The sequence below is a fragment of the Phodopus roborovskii genome, unplaced genomic scaffold, assembly GCF_943737965.1.
Source record: "Phodopus roborovskii unplaced genomic scaffold, PHOROB, whole genome shotgun sequence".
NCBI classification, from domain to species: domain Eukaryota; kingdom Metazoa; phylum Chordata; class Mammalia; order Rodentia; family Cricetidae; genus Phodopus; species Phodopus roborovskii.
Window position 1 is genome coordinate 5525028 of NW_026126549.1, and position 23706 is coordinate 5548733.

At 41.0% G+C, this 23706-nt stretch overlaps 1 protein-coding gene across 1 annotated transcript in view; it reads left to right on the top strand.

Moving 5' to 3' along the window:
- The window catches only part of Stk32a (serine/threonine kinase 32A), a 104973-nt gene that overhangs the window by 59475 nt on the left and 21792 nt on the right, over positions 1 to 23706 (top strand). The window contains exon 5 of the mRNA XM_051201041.1: positions 17336 to 17373. Coding sequence (XP_051056998.1) covers positions 17336 to 17373 — 38 coding nt within the window. The remainder of the gene's footprint in view (positions 1 to 17335; positions 17374 to 23706) is intronic.

Here is a 23706-nt window from a genome sequence, read left to right on the forward strand (position 1 = left end):
GGACAATGACTCTAGTCTAAATTCAAGGACACCTTTAAAGCGTATGGTTACCAGCCAATGTTGCAGAGCAGAGGTTCCAGAGGTGAGCACAGTGAATGCTCTGCTGCAACATTGATAACATGATCATGAAAAATGGTTTACAAATAAGAAAGGCTTTTAAGTTTGGGAGCGTGCCTTATAAAGATTATAAGTTGTTGCGAATCTGTCACAGGCTAGGCCACCATCACTTATACTCAGTTACATCTTCCCAGTGGTCATGGTTATACTTATAATTGCTGCTTCTGAGCCACAATGCTATTCATATGATGCTTTCTTTCACTCCTAAATGTAACTCTGTATGGTTAGAGAATGTTTACCTGTGTTTAATTACCACCATTCGGCACAGTAATCAAAGTAAAGGGTTATCAGATAATTCAATGTAAACATGAGTGAGGACAGCTTACATTCATGACTCTTGGATGATTGTATAAGGCAAATTTATAATGGATGATGTTTTAAAGCAAATCTTAATTTTCTCTACAAATTCCTACTGTTTGACTTCAGGAGAAGAGATTCTGTGACACCTTTGTCTCGTATCCTTTATAGGAAACAAGCTATTGATTTAACCCACATTTATTAGTTCCTGGTTTCCATGGCTTGGAATATGGACATGTTGCAGCTGAGGTTTCTGAAAAGCTACCGTATTGTTAGACAGAGCTGGATTTTCTTTTAAGATTAGTCAGGATAAATTCAGCCAGGAAGTTAGGAGAATTCATACCTTGTGAAGCTGTAGGATTGATGGCAGCTTGCTTTGTCAAATTTACAAGAACACCTAGACTCCAGAGTGAGCTGACTAGCAGGACAGCATTTACAGCTTCAAATAATTATATATATATATATATATATATATATATATATATATATATATATATATCCTAATTCCAATAGCCCCAGTAATTCCAAAGCAATGTTAGTTAAATGCAAGTGATAGAACTTGTTTACTCAAGGATATAGCAATAAGTGGTAATCACGAAGGGCGGTGGTCCACATAATGTCTGTTTGCCACTTTTCTCCTGAAGAATTATACTGTGCCACATACCAATGCCAGTTTCCTCTACAGCTTTAGGTAGAGCCCTGAACTTCTCTATCAAGGAAGAAGAGTTGGGGGTTGATGGGGATGAGAGGGAATTCCTTCATGCATAAGTCTCTGGGATGGCTTCCTCTTCACCTCAGTGGGATGGTCTTTAGTGTGAGCTTGTCCTTTCTCTGCTCTCTATTACACATATCCTCCTCTCCAGGAAGGCTACGTGACTGAAACAAACTGCCTGACTAGCATGTGACATGGAAGTGTGGCAAACAGCTCTTAGCACATTTACCAGACAAGTTCTTGTTTGCAATTCAATTGTGAATCAAAACCATACTCGTTTTCTGTGAAGTTCTTTAGCTTACTGCAGGCAAGATCTAGGCTGGGAGGTCACCTTGGCATCTAATTAGCACACACTGTAGTATCTTAGCAGTCATATTTTATTTTCTTAAGGTAGTAATTCATAGGCAAAAATGAGATCATTTTAGTGCTAATCATTCAAGTGACAGGTTGGTTCCTAATGAATGAATAAGCTAACGCAGTGACAGCTCAGCTTTGAAGCCTTAGGAATGAGTCACCTAGTGAAGTTTTTTTGTCCTTCTTTTAGCTCACCAGCCTTTTGCCCAATTAATTTACAGTACAAAGTAATACGTCATTGCTTTAATGAGTTAACAAGAGTTATTTATTATACACATACCAAGACCTTGCTCTATGGTACTTAGCATGCAGTACACAGTGTCCCATTTGACAGACAGAGTTAAGTAAGTTGGCCATGTACAGTTAGTGTATGGAGACTAAATTCAAATGCAAGATTATCTAACTAAAAGTCCTGACTGGGTGGGGAGTGACAGAGCACTTGCGTTGCTCATATGGAGCTGTGGTTCAATCCCCAGCACTGAAACAGACAAAATAACCAGAATGTTCATGCTCTAATGATAGCCATCCTTAGTTTCATTCTTATGAAAATAGCTGACATACACCATCCAGGTTACATGAACTGTATAGTGCTACTTAGCCAATTGTGAGTTGATTGTGTTCGGTGTGTATCATGTGTTATTTTGTATTCTGCCTCCCTATTTTGCTTTCCATTGTTGTGATAAACTTCATGACCAAAACCCACTCAGTGAGAATGAGGTTTATTTCATCTTGCAATCCTTCATTGAGGAAAGTCAGGACAGAAACACAAGGCAAGATCCTAGAGGCAGGAACTGAGTCAGAGACCATGGAGGAATATTGCTTACTGACTGCTCCTTCTTGCCTGCTCATTCTGCTTTCTCATACAGCCCAGACCACATGTCTAGAGATGGTATTGCTCACAGTGGTCTGGGCTCTCCCACCTCACTCAACAGTCAAGGAAATACCCCCACAGACTTGCCTACAGACCAACTAGATGGCAATAATTGCTCGGTTTAGATTTCCTCTTCCCAAGTGATTCTAGTTCATGTTAAATTAACAAAAAATCTAACTAGCATACTTTCAATGAAAGATACATTCAATAGAATGCCTCAAAATGAGACCTTTAGGAAAGCAGGATCCTTATAGAAATAATCAAAATATGATCATTCAGATAGACCCTGTTCAGGCATGACTGGTAGGTTTATAAAAAGAGGCTATTTGGATATGGACACACACACACACACAATGGCTACAGAAAGATGAAGGACTGGAGACATGTTTATAAACCAAAGAACAGTAGATTGTCTGTATACTAGAAGATGCTAGAAGACACAAGAGAGGGTGGTCTCTGTGAAAGCTAGATCTACCAACTCTGTGACTTCGAACTTGCAGCCCCTAGAACTACAAGATAGAAATTTCCAGCAGCAGCCAATACAGCAAAAGCATGCAATTCTCTCCTGCTGCTCTGTTCTTCTTGCCTTTTTTTCTTTCAAGTTTCCTGAGATATTTCAGCTATTTACAGCATTTTATCTGATTTCTCTGGTTGAAGGTGTGGCCTTTGACTTTTATATATCTGTAAAGGAGGCTCCCCTCTCATTTACTATATCACTATGTTCAGTCTGAGAAAATCACAAGTCTAAAAGTAACTCTCGATGACTATCACTCTCACTATGTGTATTCTGCTTGAGGTTTACCTTTCAGTGTACTGACAACATTTGTTCTTTGTTTCACTGAACAATTAAATTTAGATTTCAGGCTAACATCACAAATGCAAATGCTCTCTTTTTCTAAGTGCTGTAGCAGTGAGGCTACCTGAGCCCTAGAAACAAAACCCAGTGCAGTAATAAGGGCATTATGTTGCTGTGCTCTGTTCAGCACCTGCTCCCGTGCTATCAAATAATGAATGAGCATGAATTACACACTGTGAAAACAGGAGAATCTGCCCTCTTGGTGTCATGCACCAGACAGTTGCAAAGTGCCTTTAAAATGTACCATTCACCTACTCACCTTGGACAAAACAAGGGAATGCTCGTTTACAGAATTTAACATTTAACTAGGCTGGGCTGAACTTCTAATAATTTCATTAAAGAGTCTTGTTAATGTGTAACCTATGAGCTGCACTAAATACAATTTCATTTAGTTTAGCATATGTTGCAATACGAAGTACAAGCTTCACTCTTTCAGGTTTAATCATTTAATACTAAGCAGTGTTGCTTATTTATGTATATGTCAAGATCTTAGCTCTGAGTAGTATTTTTGGGGGTGGAGAAAACCTTCTTTTTCTTCATCATCATCAGCATCTTCTCCTTCTTCTTCTTCTTCTTCTTCTTCTTCTTCTTCTTCTTCTTCTTCTTCTTCTTCTTCTTCTTCTCTTCTTCTTCTTTCTTCTCTTCCTCCTTCTAAGATTACAATTAATGAAATGACATGATCAATGAGAACATAAATTCTGAGGGAGCTGTGTTAGTTATAGATTGTGTTTAGTACTTTATAGTATGCTTTAACACTATATTCACAGGTGACCTGGAAAATTGGCAGCATTGGTGGTAAGGCTAGCCAGACGAATAGCTCTGAGGGTGTTTGTTATGTCCTGATGAAGAGCAGAGGGCATGTGAGGATAGGAGTGAGGCAACAAGTGTGCGCAGGGGCTAGGTCATTACCACATTCAAACAAGCATACTAGCATAGTCCTGCTTTATATCTGTCCTTAGGGAAAAGGCAGACTAAGCGGGAAAGGGCATGCATATGAACTTGGTTTTCGCTCTACAGAGAGTGGTCACTTAATAAGGATGGGAGGGATTAGAAAGGCCCTGTTATCTGGTCTCATGTAGTAAGAAAGAAACCATGAGCTGACCCGCTCACCTTCTTATCCTGAAGATACAAGATAGACACATATTCTATGAAGTCCAACTAGCAAGTGCATTCTATTTCAAGGACCTCAGCATTTCCAGCTCAACGCATCACCTCTGTCCTATGGAATGGCAGTGGTCATAAGCAGCTTCGAACCAAATGGGCATGGCTGTGTACCACCAAACTTTGTCATCGATGCCATACAAGAGTTTTGAAGAATAACATAGACTTAAGTATACTTTATTTTGTTTTGTTTGTTTGTTTGTTTGCTTGTTTTCAAGGCAGAGTTTCCCCGTGTACTCTTGGCTGTCCTGGAAATAGCTGTATAGATCATGCTGGCTATGAACTCAGAGATTTGCCTGCCTCTGCCTCCCCAGTGCTGAGATTAAAGGCATGGGCTACCTTGTTTGGCTTATACTTTATAATGGAGCTCATGCTTTGTTGCCATGTGTAATGTGTAAAACCTGTCATCGTTATGATGTCACAATGGTTGAATGAACATTGGAAACATCTGTTTACTCTTGAAATTCTCATTTTATCATCAGAGTCTCATGATTTAACTCTTCCTACATTGGACACTTGCTAATTATTGGTTTGGTGTTTTATGAAATTTAGCTGAGCAGTTAGTTATATTGTGCTAGGTTTTATAGTAAGGATTTAAATATGCCCCTTAATTAAATCATCACAACTTTATGATATAGAGCTCATTGTCCTTTCTATTATGTACATGGGTTTAGAGCTCAATAATGGTAAACCTAAACTCACATTGCTTCCAAAAATAAATCAAATACTGGCTCATAAAACTGGAAAATCCAGAGGTGATCATATCTACAGATTACTTATTTCACAACAGTGGCATTGACCGAGAAGCTTCTTACTCTTGTCTGCTCTTTCTGTGGCCACTTCCATCCTCAGCATGCTCCTCCATGCCATGCTAAGAAGGTTCTTGTACTCCTTGCCGATTCTTCCGAATCCAATGATTAAGATTCCTCCTAAGAACTTCCCTCAGAATACCAAAGGGGCTTCTTCTGTAGCCTCGCATTATTCTTCCTTCCACTCAGTGACACAAATTGGGTCATCAGTCCATCCCTAGTTTGGAGTCACATGACAGGATATTTCTTAGCTTATGCCTAGAATCAGCACAGAGTAGGCTCCCTTAAAGCATGTGGAATTGTGTCTCTTAAAATACCCAAGTGGAAACTACAGCAAGAGAGTGAAGAATGTTAGGAAGGTGATCACATTTACTTATGGCCCCAGATTTGGGATTTGTGCAGATTTGGGATTTGAACCTGGGCCCTCTGACTATAAATCCCAGATTCCTAATTTCTACCTCAAGTGAAGCTGGAAATACCCAGGGTTGGATTGAACCATTTATTAATGAAACTTTTGCCATCATGTGACTCTATGAATTATTATACCTATTATTTAATTTTAGGTTGCATGTACATGTTATATATATTTATGCATTTAAAGCCTGTTAATTGTTACATATATTTATGTTCTTGTAAAACATATGTATGCATATAGAGTAAAACAGTATGTAACACAGTAAAGCCTGCTTGGGGCTTGTGTTTAGTCAGCACACACTGCTTCATCATCCTGTCACAAATACATGAGGGTTCTTTCACTCCAGTCAGGTGGAAATAATGAACAGGCAAAGGGCGGCTTCCACTGAGTGGAAAGCCTAACACTTTTCAGAACCCGAGACTTACAGAGTGGCTTTTAATTCCAGGGACCCAAAGCTCTAAATCTTGAGAGGCCCAGGCGTACAGCTATGGCTTTCACCGCCAGCCACTTACAGATCTAGGCACAAAAGTCAAAGGTATATTGTGTATTCAAAACCAGAAGCTTATGGCTATGTGCCTTTGAAAATAAAGATGTAGGGCTCCCTGCTTTCAAAGCAAGCAAGCGCCTCGAGGTACCCAAGTAACTGCTTATTGCTTTGTGCATTGACTTACAGTGGCCCAGTAACAGCCAATAATACCATCAAAGCTATCAAGCCCTCAGTGTCAGGCCCTAAGCTCTTAGCCCTTGGTGTCTCTGGAACTCTTCTAGGGCTGGGACCTACACTTCTTCTGTTGAGCTCTTCATAGCTTCTCACCTCGACAGACTCCACTATCAGCAGCATTCATACTCTCTGTCCAAAGCCTTTGCTTCGGGCAGATCTCCGGAGTTTCTCAACTGTCTCTGAGCGGCTGATTGTTCTGAAAGCTTACAGTCCTAGAAGTTTCCAGATCTTATAGCCCCATAAGTCATTCTCAGGCTGTCTTATGGCCATTGCTATTCAGTGCCTGGGACTGGAAGCCTGATGATTTCATCTATTCTTCTTGTAATCTGCCCAGCCTACTTTATCCATCATAACAATCACTAAAAAAAAAAAAAAAAAAAAAAAAAAAGTAAAAGAAAAAAAAGTGACCTAATGTCACAGCATAGGGAGGTTGTCAGTGTACAGGCAGGCAAACTTTCCTGACAGACCAAAGAAGGCTGACATAGGATGCTTATGCAGTCAGAACAGAAGAGGGGCAGACAACAGACCCTAGTTGTGCAGCATAGTCAATAGGGTCATCAGAGGCTTTGTGTTGAGTCAGGCTGGGGAGTGCTCCCTAGCTGGCCTGGGTGATAGCAGCAAGATAGGACATCCTATTGTGAATGGCTGCAGACAGGCTCACCTAGAGGTCACTGACATTTGCTCTGACTTGAGTGACATCTCACAGAGATGCTGCCGGCTGTCTGGGGCAATTATAACTGGAGAGAGACCAGAATGGAGGTCAGTGACCCCGCTGAGGTTGTGGCTGCGGTGGTTCAGTAGTCAGCACATCTGTACTTTATTGTGAAGGAGGGACTCTGCACATTCCCATGGCCAACTCTTTTCTGTGAGTTAAACTTAAAACTAGCTGCCGTCCATCCGGATGGCCCAGGAAGTGTGCAGAACTCAGTGGCCTTGAGTATGTCAACCCTCCCCTGCATTGCGGGGAGGGGGACAGTTTCAGAGACAAGACCCACCTGGGTAGAAATGATTTTGAATTGATTTGATGCCTTTGTTCAGGCTCTGTATGAAAATGCTAATGAGAGAAAGATGAGGAAAGGCAGATTTCATTCTGACTTCCCCGATTGCAGCTCTCTGAATTAAGCACAGATTCGATTCTCGTGTGTGTGATGGGCAGTGTGGATGCTGACAGTCGCTGTAGTCCTGACAGCTGGAGTGGAATTTCCTCCCAAGGTCCAGGAAGCATTCAAAGCAGCCAGGCTGCCATGATGACAAGCCAGCTGATTGTCATGCAAGAGACATCAAGATCGGCAGCTCCTCACTCAAGGCAGCTGGCACAAGAGAAAGGTCTGGCATCTGTCCATCAAGCAGTGTCAAGAACAACTTTGATTACTTAAAGGAAAAAACACTATGGGGTTTGATGTCTTTCTCATGAAACTTTGTCTAACATCACCTACTTCCATCAGTCAAGTATATGTAGGAAGGGCCATCTTTGTCTTTCTTAATTCCAGTTATAGAAATGCTGGAGTATGCTTGCCTGATGCCCCTAGATGCATCAACCCAGTAATAACTCAGAAGAAAGCCATGAGAGTACCACACCCATGCCTACCACGCTAGTCAACATTCTTTGGGCTTTATAAGCATGTGACTCTAGTCATAAAGTATCTAAAACTCATATACTTACATAGAACATTTACGTTCCTACTCTACTTAGATCCATTATACTGTGCTTATGTACAACTTAATCTTCCTAGGACTTCCTACCGCTCATTCTGTAGTTACCATATACCAAGTTCTTTTGAAGGGATCAGAAAGAGGAGATTAACTTTCTAGAGTCTAACATAACCAGGCTGCGGTTCACTCTCAGGCTATTTGGCATCAGTGGCATTCCAAACTGCCTGGTTATGTAGAAATCTCCCTTCTTTCTTGATAAGATAACCCCATTTTGGTAGCAAAGACCCAGGTTAGTGCTCAGTGCTTGGGCTAGGTCAATCACAGTGCTTACGTTCCCAACTTCACTTCAATATGGGTATGAGTCAGTACGGCTAGTGACTTCTTCAAATAATAAAGCTATTGGCTTCTCTAAAGAAGAGGAGAAACCCAGTTAGCACTGCTGGGTTCAGCTCCATTCTTCCATAGAGCTATGAGCAAGAACTAAAGCAGACATTCTGAGATCAGGAACCAGCAAATCAAATTGCCAATGGGACAGAATGGCCATATAGAAGTCAAAGCTCTGGCTTTGACACCAGTGTGGAATCAGCACAGAAGCCTGGATACATCATTCCTCCTGAGATGTTTCTAACTGGCTCCTATCTCCTCAAATCACCAGGAACACATTTTGTACATCTTTAGTCTAAAACCCATTATGTTTCTTGATATTTGTTCTAAAAAAGAAGCTATAGATGCTAGGGGCTGTGGGACTCTTAGAAAGTGTAAGGGGGCTTCAGGAAGGCCTGGGCTCTCCTGCTGCCTTGGTGAGTACTGAGCAAGCACCCTATTCCTTAGAATAGGATCCTTCCTAGAAAACTGTACAGCAACTGACTGACCATCTTGAGAGTTCTTACCTAGGAACCAGGGAAAGATAGTGGTCCAGGTCTGTAACTGGTAAAGACACAGCCACCATTTCACAGTTAGCTTTGTGGTTTGCCTGGTGCATTTCCATCATGCTCAGATATGATTGAAGGGCCATCTTCCTCTGTCTGCTATGGTCACACAGCAGCCTTTCAATTCAGTGATCAAAAGCAGAGCACCCAGCCCAGCTCATCACACAAGAGCACATCCCAGCTGGGAGTCAAAGCTGCTGTATGCATCTTCACACTCCCCACATAAGCTGGAGAGGTAAGCTTATTGTCATTAGCATCACACCACATGCAAAATAAATAATACAAAATAAAATAAAATAAAATAAAACAGGGCAGCAACTAATGCAGGACCTGACCAGTCAACTTGAACTGCAATTTTTCTCATTTAGGCAATTTATTTGCATCGTTGTAGCGTCTGCTCAAGCAGCTGTTCTCTGCCTCTAATTTTCATTGTCCTACAGGTACTTCTATCTGCCACCCCATGGTTCTGATGTCTGGCTCTCCTGTGATCACATCACCCACGTGTCTCCAGTTTAACACTGCACATCCACTCAAAATGAGGGTCTGGATTTACATAGCCAATGTTCCAGTCCTGGCTCCACTCCACCCTTCAATAGCTATGGGACCTACACAATTTCTCAGTCTCCCCTGAATTCAGTATCACTGTCTTTAAGGTTAAAATGATAATACTGTTTTTTGTCAGGGATTTAGTGGAGCAGGAGAGGAAGTAATTGGAATAATATGAGTAAAACACTTAGCATGATTTTCAGGCAAATGATACATAATTGATACAGGCATTTCATTATAACCTTGTATGCTTTATAGGACAGTAAAACAAAACAGCTTAGGGCATGGACCAGCTGGTTGTATTCTGTGACTTGTTTCCTAAACAAGGCATGTGCTTGACATACAAATTCTGTCATCCCCAGGCTCCTGGAGTCATAGTCTCCTCTGGAAAGATACAGATGTTCTTCTAGCTTTGTTTTATTTTTTAATTCTCTTGGCATCTGGAGAGTTAGTTTGCTTCATTTTCAAAAGACAAGTTTATTTTTCCTTCTTCCAGAGAGGGTGCCTTCTGTTCCTGAGTTGAAATACAGCAGATTATTCTTTCTTTCTGGTTGAACACTCCTCCCCATCTCCTGATTTTTTTTAAGACATTTTGGACTGGCTTCTCCATTATGAACAGACCTTGTTCCCTTTGGTTTTCCCTCTCTTCTGTATGCCTTCCCTTCCCCAGGCTGGGACATCTTTATCTTAACCATGTTGAAGGCCCACTGTGGTCTCAGGGGCCATGTGAGTTGGTCCCAGTCCCTGTTGCTCTATCAGTTTATGTGTGTGTGTTTCCACCAGAGTTGATCTGAATCAAAGGTGCTAATGGTTGACTTTTGCTAAGCCCTAGAGGGGAATCTTCTTTGGGCAAGCATTGTTTCCAGAGATTGCGCTTCTTGAACTCTCGTCTAGGACTATTGTATACAGACACGCTTCTCAAGCTGGGGTCCCCACTTCTGGAAACCCATGTCATCATCACCCTCCCATAGAACATATTTTTCTCTACAATAAGAAATTGTAAACTTAAAAAAAAATGAAATAGACTTGGATATACATATATATGTCTATTTTTCATTGCTAAACCAAAATATTTGTAAGCTGGGTACTTATAAAGAAATGGTTTTTATTTATCTTCTACTTGTGGGGACTGAAAGTCCAAACACCATAGCACTGTGAGGCCCTTGCAGCTGAGGCAAACATCTTGTGGCAGAAAGCACCACAAAAACAAGAATGCATGGAGTGGGAGAGATCACATGACGACATGGGAAGCTGGAGTAATAGCTAAGCAAAGCCAGCTTTTCACTAGGCTCAGCCTTTTCAATGTCAACATATCTTAAACTTCATTCACAAAACATCTGATCTTTGGCAATGAATCATAAAGTAGAATATGTGTATGACTTATGAATGTACAGTAGGAAAATGATCAAAACTACACTCGCTGTTGTCCAACTTGAGCTGAACTCAACCTCTGAGTATATGAAAACACCTCTCTCTTTCCTTAGGAATAGTAAGGAATGAAGATTCCGAATGTGAGTCAGATTTACCTCAGTTTGTGGTGGTGGTTCGAGCTCTGTCAAGTCTTGTGTGGTGGTCTTAGATGAACAGTGCCATTCTCTAAGCTACCCCCTTTTCATTTGTCTAAATGCAGTGACATCTGTAGTACAGAGCTGTTCTGACACATGAAAGACAGTTGTTATCAGATGTTTGTTAGACATATACCACGGCACAGGCAGAATGACCTCAGCTAGGTGCAGTGTCATTGCTCAGAAGGTAGGACAGGTCCAGAAAGTTTTGGTGATTGTCCCCAAAGCAGCTCTTTTGTGTTCATATCAGGAACTGCTAATCAATCATGGCCCTCATTCCCTTTGTCCATGGAAGCCTTGCTCATCAACATAGGCAGAAACTACACATTCAATTGCTACATGCCTTCCTACTTAAAATAGCTAAGCTAGTCATTGAGGAAAAGGCATGTGAGTTAAATCCCTCCTTTGCCATTTACAAACAGGGTGATTGTGAGAATATTAGTAGGTTATTGATTGGCCGTCAGCTTTGCTTTGCTGATTTATTTCAGATATGAATCAGGTACAAGAACCAACTGGCAGGAAGCAGCTCCTTTAGAACATGACATGGGTGAATCATAAAAGATTAGGGCTCAAAGACATTGAAGGTCAGGCTGGCCTCTCCACTGTACTCCACACTAAAACATAGCTTTTCACCAGGCCCTTTCAAGCCTTAGAGTGACAGCTGTGTCCCAGCCTAAGGTTTCATCAGGACTCATGCCAGCATTGGAACTGTGGGACTGTGAAGAGTTTCTTCTCTGTTTCTTGGCTGACTGAAGTTTAATCTGTTTTCCACTGAGGTCCTTCAGCATCTGCTCCCTCCTGCTCTTCCCACTTTATTGATGAAACATCACTTTCTTTTTTTCTTTTTCTTTCTTAGGAAGATAGCTTAGGTGGTGGGAAGCCGGAGTAGCAGGGGGTCCTGGGATAAATGTCTAATGATGCAGCTTTTGTTTTCTAAGGGGGTGTGTAAGCTAAATTGTCAGAACAATTGGAGAGAAACTCTCAGACTATAGGAGAGGCCATGTAAGAGAGGGAAGTTGTTGAGAACATGAGTGATACAATGAGAAAAGAAACACACTTTAAGGCATGCCAAATGATGTTTTCATGAATCCCTAAAACTCCTACCCTCACAATCTTACCATGATAATGAACAGAGCCCACTTTCTTACCATAAAATGGATGTGTTTCTTGAAATAAAAATTGGAAAGTATTGTTAACTTAAAAGAGCTATCTATCTGTACCTAAATGGAATATCAAATATATACAACACATTTACTGAACACTGGAAATATTCACTGTGATATTGAGAGCCCACAGTCACTTTATCTGATCCTGGGCTACTGGTTTCTGCAACTCATCTTCCCTGGAACAAATAAATAGCAAGAGATGCTGGAGGTGAGCAGATGCAGCAGACAAAGTCTAAGTGTAGGCACTTGCCAGGCAGTGTAGCCTTTATTTCTCTCTAGGGCTCCACCTTTATTCTTTACCATGGTGGCTGCATTACAGAGATTAGACCATGTGTGCAGATGATGAAGGGCCAGCTATCCATGAGAGCTTAAATCACAGGACCAAGATTACATGAGAAGCAAGGAAGAGAACTGGAATTGTCAGCAAAACTTATGAAGTATAATCTTAGAGCATAGTTTCTGGTCAGGAACACCATCTGGTCCAGAAAACTCATTACTCTGCTTCCTGTTTCAACTTAGGTATTGATCGAGTTTGGGGACCAGTAGCATTTGTGTGACAAATCTAAATCTTATATATTACACACCCACACACACATGCACAGTGTTTTTTCCCTTTCAAGAACTTGGAGATGACCCAGCTTGAGGGTGTGCTATACAACAACAAACACAAAACCCAAACCCATACCAAACTAACCAGGTGCCTGGTCAGAAATTGTGGGATGCTGGTGAAGCTGATCTGAGTTTGGAAACAATGAGTTTCTTGTTCCCTACTGTCATACACCCTGTGTGGTATAAAAGGGTGAGCAACTTGACCCCAGTAGTAGGGTGCAATGAAGGGATGTAATTAGCCTATTAAAGTCCGCTAATGACTTGTAAAGTCACTCAAGTGAGAAGGACAGATATATCAGTTCCACTTGGACCCTGCCACAGGGAGCATTGGGTTTCTTCCCTACTATTTGTAGTCCTTGAAGGTGACAACAGCAGACTCAGTAAGGCATAGCTTTGTTGGTTTTTGTTGTTTAACAAAATGCAACAGAGAAGTTCCATAGAATATGTGTGTCCCTAAATTTTACTCTACCACTCTCCAAATTCAAAGCCCCTGTCTAAAGTCGTACTTTCTCACTGCACAGAGGTTGGCCTGTCATCTCTCACTCTGATGCATGCTCAGACACTTGCTAAAAGGGGTCAGGTTTGTAGTTGGCAGACAGCGAATGCAGCCTAACTGGCATCAGATACTCATTAGGAGCTTTTGTGTTTGTGTTTTGTGTTATAGAGTTTAGTGCCAGGACTCATGAAGAATTTTTATGATGAACATTTACTAAAATACTTTACTCTCTTCTGGGTACTTTTATGAGTCCCAGTGGCTACAGCATTAAACAAGACATTCTTTTCTCAGGGAAGTTTCATCCTTATAGAAGAGATGGAAGTAATGAGCACATCAACAATAAAACAACTGGTGGTGATGGTATTTTACTAACAATAGGACAGGTAGTAACTTTGGGAAGGAGTGAGGAGATGTGCCATGCTCTCCAGACATGGGAGTGCACAGGGATCAGAACTATAAACATAAGGGGCTATCTGAGAATGGGGGATATGGAGGCTAGGGAGCTGGAGAAAGGCACATAGTGGAGTTTGTCCTGCACCAGCATACTACTGTGTCTACTGGGCAGCAGAAATTATGTCACTCTTAGTCTCCTGTGGGGTGAAAGCCAGTGGGAGTTCAAGCAGGGAAGAGACATAAAGTATGATACTGCTTGCCAGATGCTAAGAAGATAATGGGTATCCAGGAGAAAATGGAGAGGCAAGAAAAAGTACCACTGCAGCATCTGATGGAGAAGTACTTTCACAGCAGCAGATGTTGGTTGTGTTACTAATTCATCTGTTGATGTTTAAATTGTATAAAATACGAAACTAGATCATTTTAAGTGACAAAATACAGTGAGTACTTAAACACGGTTGAAGCCATAGCTACCTCACATCCTCAGAATTAGAGCTCTGTGCCTTTAAATAATAACTCCAGTCCATACGAACCACTTTCATGCCCTCCATTTATGTGCATTTGACTCCTGTACATACCTCATAGAACCAGAATCATACAACAATGGCTCTTTTGTGTCTGACTTGTTTCACTCAACACAATGTCTTCTAGACATCAGTATGTTCGTTAATGCCATAGCATTTATAAGAATTCCATTCTTTTTAAGAGAACAGTACTCCGTTGTAAATATATTTTGTCTTTTTCATATATCAATAGACATCTAGGTCGCTTCTCTCTCTTAGCTGTTGTGAATGATAACACGGAGTTTGGGCATGAACACACAAATCCCAATGCAAACTCCCATGCAAACCTCTGGGCTAAACACCTGAGAAATGAAGTTGCTCTATCATGTGGTATTTTCATATTTCATATTCTGGGAGATTCCCTATGCTACTTCCAGCAATTTTGTTTTAAGGTAGGTTTATCGGAAGTTGCTAAGCAATTGGTGTTAAGAATTCAAACAGGAACCTCTATAGTTCAAGATTTTCGCTTTTGAGATGAGAGAACTATGGGGCCAGATCCTGGAATTCTGGAATCATTTTGGTGTTGTGTGGGTGAAGGTTAGGGATAGACAGAAAGGCCCAGTTCAAGGAATTATGTATTTTTCTCGTATCAGATGACACCATCAGGCGAGCAATTTTGTGTACTTCTCTGTAATTCCAGGGTAAGAACTAGAAATGTGCTTCATATGCATTATCATTTGGCATGTAAATACTACTTAAAATCATAAGACTAAATGTAGTCATTTAGTGGGATGGAATTCTGCATAGACTTAAACCTTGATAGAGTCCAACATCCAGAGATTCTACCAAGAAGGTACTAGCAAAGGAGGCTAAGGAATCTCTTTGATAGAAGAAACCCAGTAACTGAGTTTTTTCTAAGCCATGGAAACAAAGTGTGTCATAAGAGAAGAGTGATCTATACACCCCTTCTCTTACCTGGGGAACAGAGTACCAGTAAAAGCGTGATGATTGGATTGGCACAGTGAGGGGAACAGATGTGTCTGACAGAGAAATCTCAAGGACTTGAGGAGAAGGAAGTTGGTTAGTGATCTGAGATGAAAGTAGCATATGTCATTCCTCATTCCACCTGTCAGCATTCAATTCAGGAGTGTCATCATTAAAGAAAGAGTAAGATGTGGCAATGGGCAGAGGTGGCTTCTTCGAGATTCGGTGGTAACATATTTTCACAGAGGAGTTGATGTGGAGTGCAAGGGCATTTACCAATGGAATGCATGAGAGGAGAAAGGACAGGACTCCAAATCCCACAGAAAAGCTGGTATACCGTAACCAACCAACTGGATACAATCTGAAAATGGCAGAAAGAGTCTGACATCTGGATTACCCCCAGCTTCCTGCTACAGAGAGTTTTGGTGGGTGCACAGTAGCAAGTGTCCTGTACTATTGGCTCCACCTTCCCATGTGCTAGAGTTTGCCTGGGTCTCCTTTCGTGATCACCACACACTCGGACTCTGTGTGCTGTCCAAGAAACTACCCCTGGCATTAACAAGGTCATGAGCCTAAGTATGAAGAAGAGCTGCACATAAGTGTGGCACATATTACAAGGGAGTCAAATCCACATCAGAACATTTGGTCCAGCATTGGAAAGTCACCGAAGGCTTCTTGCAACAAGTGAAATCTCTGATGCCAAGTGAATCTGCTGTGTCTGGGAGTGGTGGTGAGAGGGTCTGATGCAGACTGAAGAGCAACAGGTACAGTATAGCAATAAGCAGGCATGGATTTTCAGGGTATATGTTAGAAGGTTCTACCTGTGCACATCATGGCTGAAACACAGAACAGGATAACGTATTGACTTCTGGGACATGTGTGAGTTTGGACTTGACACTTCTTCAGAAAAAGGCTTTGGAGACAGCTCTGCAATACTACAGAAACCTGCAATTTGAAGTCCTGTTACGCTATCTTTCTAATAAATTGAACTCTGTAGCACAGAAAAGAATCCTGAAACAAAGGATCTCTCTATGGATCCAGAATTAATTTAACAGACTAAGCCACAAAAGGAAAATTTCATGATTCACAAAATAATTCATGCCACCCGAATGCTGGATGCAGCATGCCATGACTTCTGTTTATAAGCCTATTAATTTTGTCAAGAAAATACAAAATTTTGTCTGTCAAAAACTAAGATCATTTTTTTTTGTCCTGACAACATAAGAAGCCACTTGACCAAGCTAATAATGTGTTTCCCAAACCCATTTAAAATTTCTTTCCTAATGGCCTTAATGAATCAAGGATGAAGCGTTTTAATGGCACATTAGGGAAGGGTTGTGAAAATCTGAACCTAGAGAGCTTTGGGTTGTTATAAACTGTAGCGCTAGTCTTTGGTTGAGGAGAACTGCCCAGTGTAATCATTTCATGAGAACATGGAAAACACTGTCACAATCAGTCTTCACATTTGTCATCACAAAACTCCTTTCATTGGAAGCCAGTGGGTTTCCTTCTCCTTACCATCTTTTCGGTTATTTTTCACATCTAATAACAAAGGTATGTTTTAAAGGTATACAATATTATGCACTAATAAATATTTACATAGTAAAATGAATACTACTGTCAAGCAGATTGCCATTATCTTCTCATGAAACTACCTTTTTAGCTTGGAGTTAAGCATGTCAGAGAGTGACTAGCTTAGCAAATTAATTAAGGTTGTCATGTTATACACTAACTCATAGATGTAGATGATTTGTCCCTTTTACTACCCCAAGTACAATGATTAGGCAATTAAAGAACTTAAACCATATGTACCTAGGGTTTCACAGGAAGATAATGGCTAATATTACCCATGCTACTTTATGCCAATGTAAATGTCCCCAAAATCCCTATTGACCAATACTTTCATCCTATAGCAATTAAGAGTCTTTGTGAATGAGACAAGGCCAGATTCAGAACCCAATTCTTCCATTGATCTGTCACCTTGGCTGAACCCTTAGTTTTCTAATCTACACAGTTAGTTAATGTTAACTGTCTCAGACAGAGTCTGTGATAATGGTATGAAATGCTAGTGCAATGTTTCAACCCTAAATAGGATCTATTGAGCATTTTTGTTTTCACCACGTGGCTCTGTTCGTTTTATTATGAACAACTTTATCTTCTCCTTATTTCCTCCCCTAGGGATATGAAGCCTGACAATATTTTGCTTGATGAACACGGTAAGTAAATAATTTCCTGGCAATCATGTATATGACAGGTATTCACAACACATTGATCACCCTAGCTTGATTCAGTTGACATATATGTGTATATGCACACATGTATTATGCATAAATTTCATCTGTGTATAGGAGAGTTGAGATAGGAAACTTTATAACAATGTAACAATCCAATAATAGGCTCTTAAATAACATTGAGACAAATAACACAGTGAGAAAATCATTCTGCACTTCATTTTCTCCCATTGCTCTACCTCTTCCAGGAAACTATCTGTTGTTTTAGTCCTTGTTTTTCTTAACACCTTTCAGTGAATGATAGAGCTAATTTGAGCATACAGTCCTTGTCAGATAATAGTATCTACCATATAACTGAGATGCTTTTGTTAGTGTCTCCTTTCATAGTCTGCATCTCATGAAGGCAAATTCCTTCTGCATATCAGAGATATCAAGTCTTTTGATCAATATTTTTTTCAGTTTAGAAAACAAGTGAACTTAAAGAAAAAAATGTAAGATAGGTAAAAACGGTATTTTTGAGCCAAGATATGAAATCAAAAGTGGAAAATGGCAGTAATCAGGAAGGGGATAGTGGATGCCTAAAGTACAAGAGCACTGGCTAGCTGGGCAGTGGCGATGCATGCCTTTAGTTCCAGCACTTGGGAGGCAGAGGCAGATGGTTGCCTGTGAGTTCAAGGACAGCCAGGACTACACAGAGAAACCCTGAAACACTGTTTAGAAAAAAAAAAAGAGGACTGGCTAAATACAAGATTTTACCAACTTAATTAAATATACAATCTCTCCTTAACATGTTTAAAAACATTTATTTTATGTGTATAGTGTTTTTCCTGCATGTATGTCTATGCACAGTGTGTGTGCACTTACAGCAGAGGCCAGAAGAAGGCATAGGATCCCCTAGTATGCTAGTTGCTGATTGCTGTGAACCACCACGTAGGTGCTGTTAATCAAACCTGGGTCCTCTGGAAGAGCAGCAAGTGCTCTTAACCACTGAAACACCTCCTCAGCCTCTCTTCTCAACATTTTAAAGTCTTTTTTAACTTATTGGTACCACATCGGGCAAGACTGTAGGGCACACCGCTTGCCTGGTGTACATGGGAAAGTACTGCTGATGGGCACTGTTGGCAATAAGTGTTTCCAGGTTCTTGGCATCTCATTAAGCTAATTTAAAAAGTGCACACAATGGCAATGCAGTTTCATTTAAGGACACTAGACCACTCACTGCAAAGGAGTAGCAGTTTACTGCAACTACTGTCCAGGAGACCCAGTCATGGTTTGAGGTTTCCCTTTTTTATTATTATTATTACTTTACATATCGAACCCAGTTCCCTCTCCCTCCCATGCCCACCATTTTTGCTATTCTGGGTCTTTTGTTTTTCCATATAAAGTTGAGTATTATCCTTTCAAGGTCAGTGAAGAATTGTCCTGGGAAACTGATGAGGATTGCATTGAATCTTTAGACTGCTTTTGGCAAAATTGCCATTTTTACTATGCTTATGCTACCTATCCAAGCACATGGGAGATCTTTCCATTTTCAGGCATCTTCTTTAATTTCTTTCTTTAAAGACGCAAAGTTCTTGCTATATAGGTCTTTGACTTGTTTGTTTAATGTTACCCCAAGATATTTTATGTTGTTTGTGGCTATTGTAAAGGGTGATGTTTCTCTGATTTCTTTCTCATCCCCTTCATTCCTTTATTGTCTGTATATAGTAGGGCTACTGATTTTTTCGAGTTAGCCTTGTATCCTGAAATTGCTGAAGGTATTTATCAGCTGTCGGAGTTCCCTGGTAGAGTTTTGTGGTCACTTACATAAAATATCATATTATCTGCAAATAATGAAAGTTTGGCTTCCCTTTTATGCAGTCCAGGAGAAAATGTTGGTTGCTAGAAAGAGGATCTTTCTGTTTTGATTGATAGGCTTGAGTAATGCTGTAAGAGTAAGGTAAACTGGAGAGGATCGAGTTAACCCCATCCTCAGAAAAAGCCATCTTGAGGAAATCCACCCCCACACCCTGCATGGCACAAGGCTAGTTCAGCTCCAGCCAATGAACCTTAAACAGTTCCAAGGAATGCCCAAACTGTGCTCACCCTGGCCAAAGAGACTCATCCAGGTGGCCAGGCAATGACTAATTTTGGTAAATAACATCTTCTTGTCACAACTGTCCTTGTGCGCAACTGTAAGTAACAATTTTGAAATTCCCCTAGCCCCCTTGTCAATGAATCCAAAGGTTGCCTAGTCTTACCCAATTCTAACGCCCTACTTGTGCTTTTTTGTTTTGTTTTTGTATTTTTTTTTTTCCTTTAAAAACCACTTGCAATTGAGCCAGGCACCTTCTTCCTGCAGCTGCTGTGCCACTTTGCTGGATTTGTAGATTAACAATAAACCTTGGGTGTTTGCATCAGTAAGTAGGCTCCTTGGTTGTCTTTTTTGGGGTCTCATAACTTGGCATAATAATGTAAGCTCTTGTTTACTATGTTGTTTCCCACAGTGCATCTGATTTTAATCTTATGCATGCACAATTTTGCACAAGCTCAAGATAGCAAATAGGAGATTTTACCTCTCACTCAGAGAACATAGTTACCTTCATGTACATAAATCCCAAACCAGTTTGAAGTAGAAGGCTGTCTTCGATAAAGCTTCTATTGCTGCAACAAAACACCTTGACCAAAAGCAAATTGAGGAGGAAAGTTTTATTCAGCTTACTCTTCCATATTGATTTTCATTCCTGAAGGAAGTCAGAACAGGAACTCAAACAGGGCAGGAACCTGGAGGGAGGAGCTGATGCAGAGGCTATGGAGAGGTACTACTTACTGGCTTGCTCAGCTTGCTATCTTATAGAACCAAGGACCACCAGTCTAGGGATGATCCCACCTACAATGGAGTGGACGCTTGCCCATTGATCACTAGTTCAGAAAATGCCTTACAGCTGGCTGTATTTCCTCAACTGAGGCTCCTTTGTTTCCGATGGCTCTAGCTTGTGCCAAGTTGACACACAAAAGCAGTTAGTACAATGGTTTATTTTTCTTCATCCCTCATTCCTTACTATATCTTAAAACATGTTCAAATGGAAATGGGTATTGCTACAGGACAGACAAAGAGCAATTCACTTTATTGTTTGAAGCAGGGGGTACATGCAGATCCATGCAGTTGGGGGTCCTTGTTACTGGATGTATTGTTAGGAAAGTGGTATGTGCCCTGAAGAGACAAAGGTTGCTGAGTCACCCTTGCCTGACTTCACAGTGGAAGTTTCACCCTTGGTTGGTCCTTATCAGACAACTTCTGCAAAGCAAACCTGAATCTGTGAAGATCCTTAGTTATTCAACTTTCATAAGCATGATTTGCAATTAGAGCTGAAACTTTGAGTTTCGTCCAGTCCTTATTATTTATTTACCTCCTTGAATTGAAACTTGATTTTTCCCAGCCCCACCTAGGCTCAGAGAGCTAAGAAATACTTTTGTGCATGGCCCCGAATCTCAAAGCACAAAGGCTTTACTTATTTATGGGCTGTCTGAAGGGATTTTCCCCCCCACTTCCTTCCAATGTCTTATTTCTTTACTGTTGCAGCTTCTGACATTTGGAACACATTTCTGAATCTCAGAAATGTAATCAGTGCTGAGACTTAGCATGAAGGTGACCTTCATGAAAACATCAACTCCTCCAGACTTCTATGGGAAGCATGATCCTCCCATGCCTGGCTTAAATACACTCCATGAATCTTTAGAACTGGAGAAAAGGGCAGCCTGTGCAAGTTACCTTTTGTTATTTAGACAAAAACAGCAACTCTGTGCCACCAAGCTTTCTGGAAAACATGCCTGGCTAAGCAGAACCAGGTTTTGCTCTACTCCTTACCTTCTGTGACAGACAGCTGCCATCAAGCAAGAATACTTGATCATTTCTAAGACTCTGAGGAGACATGTATAGACCCTACCAATTGAAAAGATTGATCATGCTCTTACTACATGTGCACCCATCATCCTTTATTTTACTTCCTTTTTGTTATCTTCCTCACCATCATTCTTACTTGGAAAATTTGGTGATTTAGGAAGAAAATGAGTGAATCAATTAATTTTCAAGTGTAGTCCCACAGAGAGCCTACTCCTGGGAAAGAACGATAGCAATGTTGTTCAGAGTGTGCATGGCAGAGCTAGATTGTTTTAAAACCGAGCTCACTACGCAATAGCTCACCGAATTTGGCCAAGTTGCCCAGTCTCTGTGCCTTTGTTTTTAAGACCAGAATATTTACTTCTTGGGGTCATTGTAAGTACTGATGCAACACTGACAACATATGATGTGATGTCAACCATAAAAACAAACAAACAAGCCAGACAGTGGTGGCACATGCAGTTGGATCTTTGTGAGTTCAAGGCCAGCCTGGTCTACAGGGCTAGTTCCAGGACAGCCAGGGCTATACAGAGAAACCCTGTCTTGAAACACAAAAACAAAAAACAAACAGAAACCACTTAGAATCAAATGGGAGTGTGACTTCTATGAGATTGTAGAGGCTTTCAAGGACTGTCTTGATGTTCTGTGAGGCTTTGTGTTGAACAGCATGGATCTAATGTAGCTCAGATCTCTATAGATAGAGTCTAGGGAAACTAAGTGACTACTAGTCTTCCCTAGAGAATTACTAAATATACTAAATACTAAAAATCCTTTCTCTTGTTGAATCCTGGGTTTAAACAAGGTAATTTAAACTTAATCTTCAAGTGACTCTACTTGTTTTTTTTTAATTTAATTTTTTTTCATTTTAGATACCAATCACAGTATTGATTTCTGCTTTCCCCCACCAACTTTCCCTTACCCAACCCCCTCATCCACTCCTTAGTTAGAGTAAGGCCTCCTATGAGGAGTCAACAAAGTCTGGTATATCAAATTGAGGGAGGACCAAATCCTTCCCCCCTGTACCTAGGTTGAGCAAGGTATCCCACCATAGGGAATGGGCTTCAAAATGTCAGTTCATGCACTGTGGATAAATCCTGGCCCCACTGCCAGTGGCCCCTATAGACTGCCCTAGCCACATAACTATCACCCACATTCAGAGCGCCTAGTTAGACCCTATGCAGGTTCCCCAGGTGTCAGTCCAGAGTCAGTGAGCTCCCACTAGCTCCGGTCAGCAGTTTCTGTGGATCTCCCCATGATGATCTTGACCCCTTTGCTCACATATCCCTCCTCCCTCTCTGACTGGACTCCAGGAGCTCAGCCAGTGCTTAGCTTTGGATCTCTGCATCTGCTTGCTTCCATTGCACTTGCAATCCATCCTGCCTTCCTTCGTTTACACAGTCGTCTAAGGTCACTGTTCTTGGCATTTCCATTCTGGGTTAGGATTTAGTCGGTGGGCATGTGGGAGCTGTCTTCCCTGCCTTCCTGAGGGAGAGTTCCCGTGTCTCAGAGGCCAGGAAATCTCCAATGCTCCCTTTCACTGTCAGAACTTCGCTTTAAACAATGAACAGCAACAACAGCCACAAGAACGTTATTGTATTCCCAATCTGAACTCACCTTCAGAGTTGTTAACTATTAAGAAAAGAAGAAACATTGCTCTGGAGGGACTTGGGAGGGAGTCAGAAGCAGACAAAGTGAAAAAAGTCTTGGATCCATTCTGGAAAACCTATCCTTCTAGAGAAGATAGCTGTGTTGACATCATTTTCACTTAAATTACAAACAATCTGGGATTTTGACACTGTTCATGAACCAAAATTAGTTGCTTTTAAGTGATTACATTCTTGAATCTGTCTCCCCCAAGCTCCTGGGTTGTTCTTAGGAGAACCAGCCAAACCACAAATCAATGTTTGCCCTTTGGAGCAGCAGCTGCTCTGATTTCCCAAGTTCCCCTTAGAGCTGAAACTTCACTGATCTCTGCCGCTACATTTTCAATATTTCACCCCTGGCATGGGGATATCAGCAACCGTATAAGGCCGCTGTGTAATTTTTCTTCCATGCCTCCCCCTGTGCCCATCCTTCCAAATAAGTATTGTATATACCCTGTGGTTTCTGTCTTAATTCACCTGTGCTCAGTGAAAGGATGACACTTTGTTTTATTCCCATGATTCACACTGTTCATATTCACCAGCACGTAGTGGCATTTATGTGAGATCATACAAGATGGAGAGTCTTCATGCAGTGTGAATGAACATCTCCTATGACTCAGCGTTTGACATAAAAAATGCTTTTCATTTTGAGCATTCAAGTTACTTTTCTCCCCAGATATCTCGCTTACACTAATTCAGAGCCAATATGGCATGGGTCTTGGATGAATCATAGCAAACCATCCTGATACATATCTTCACATCCTACCAATTGAAGTGCCCAATATAATTCTATCG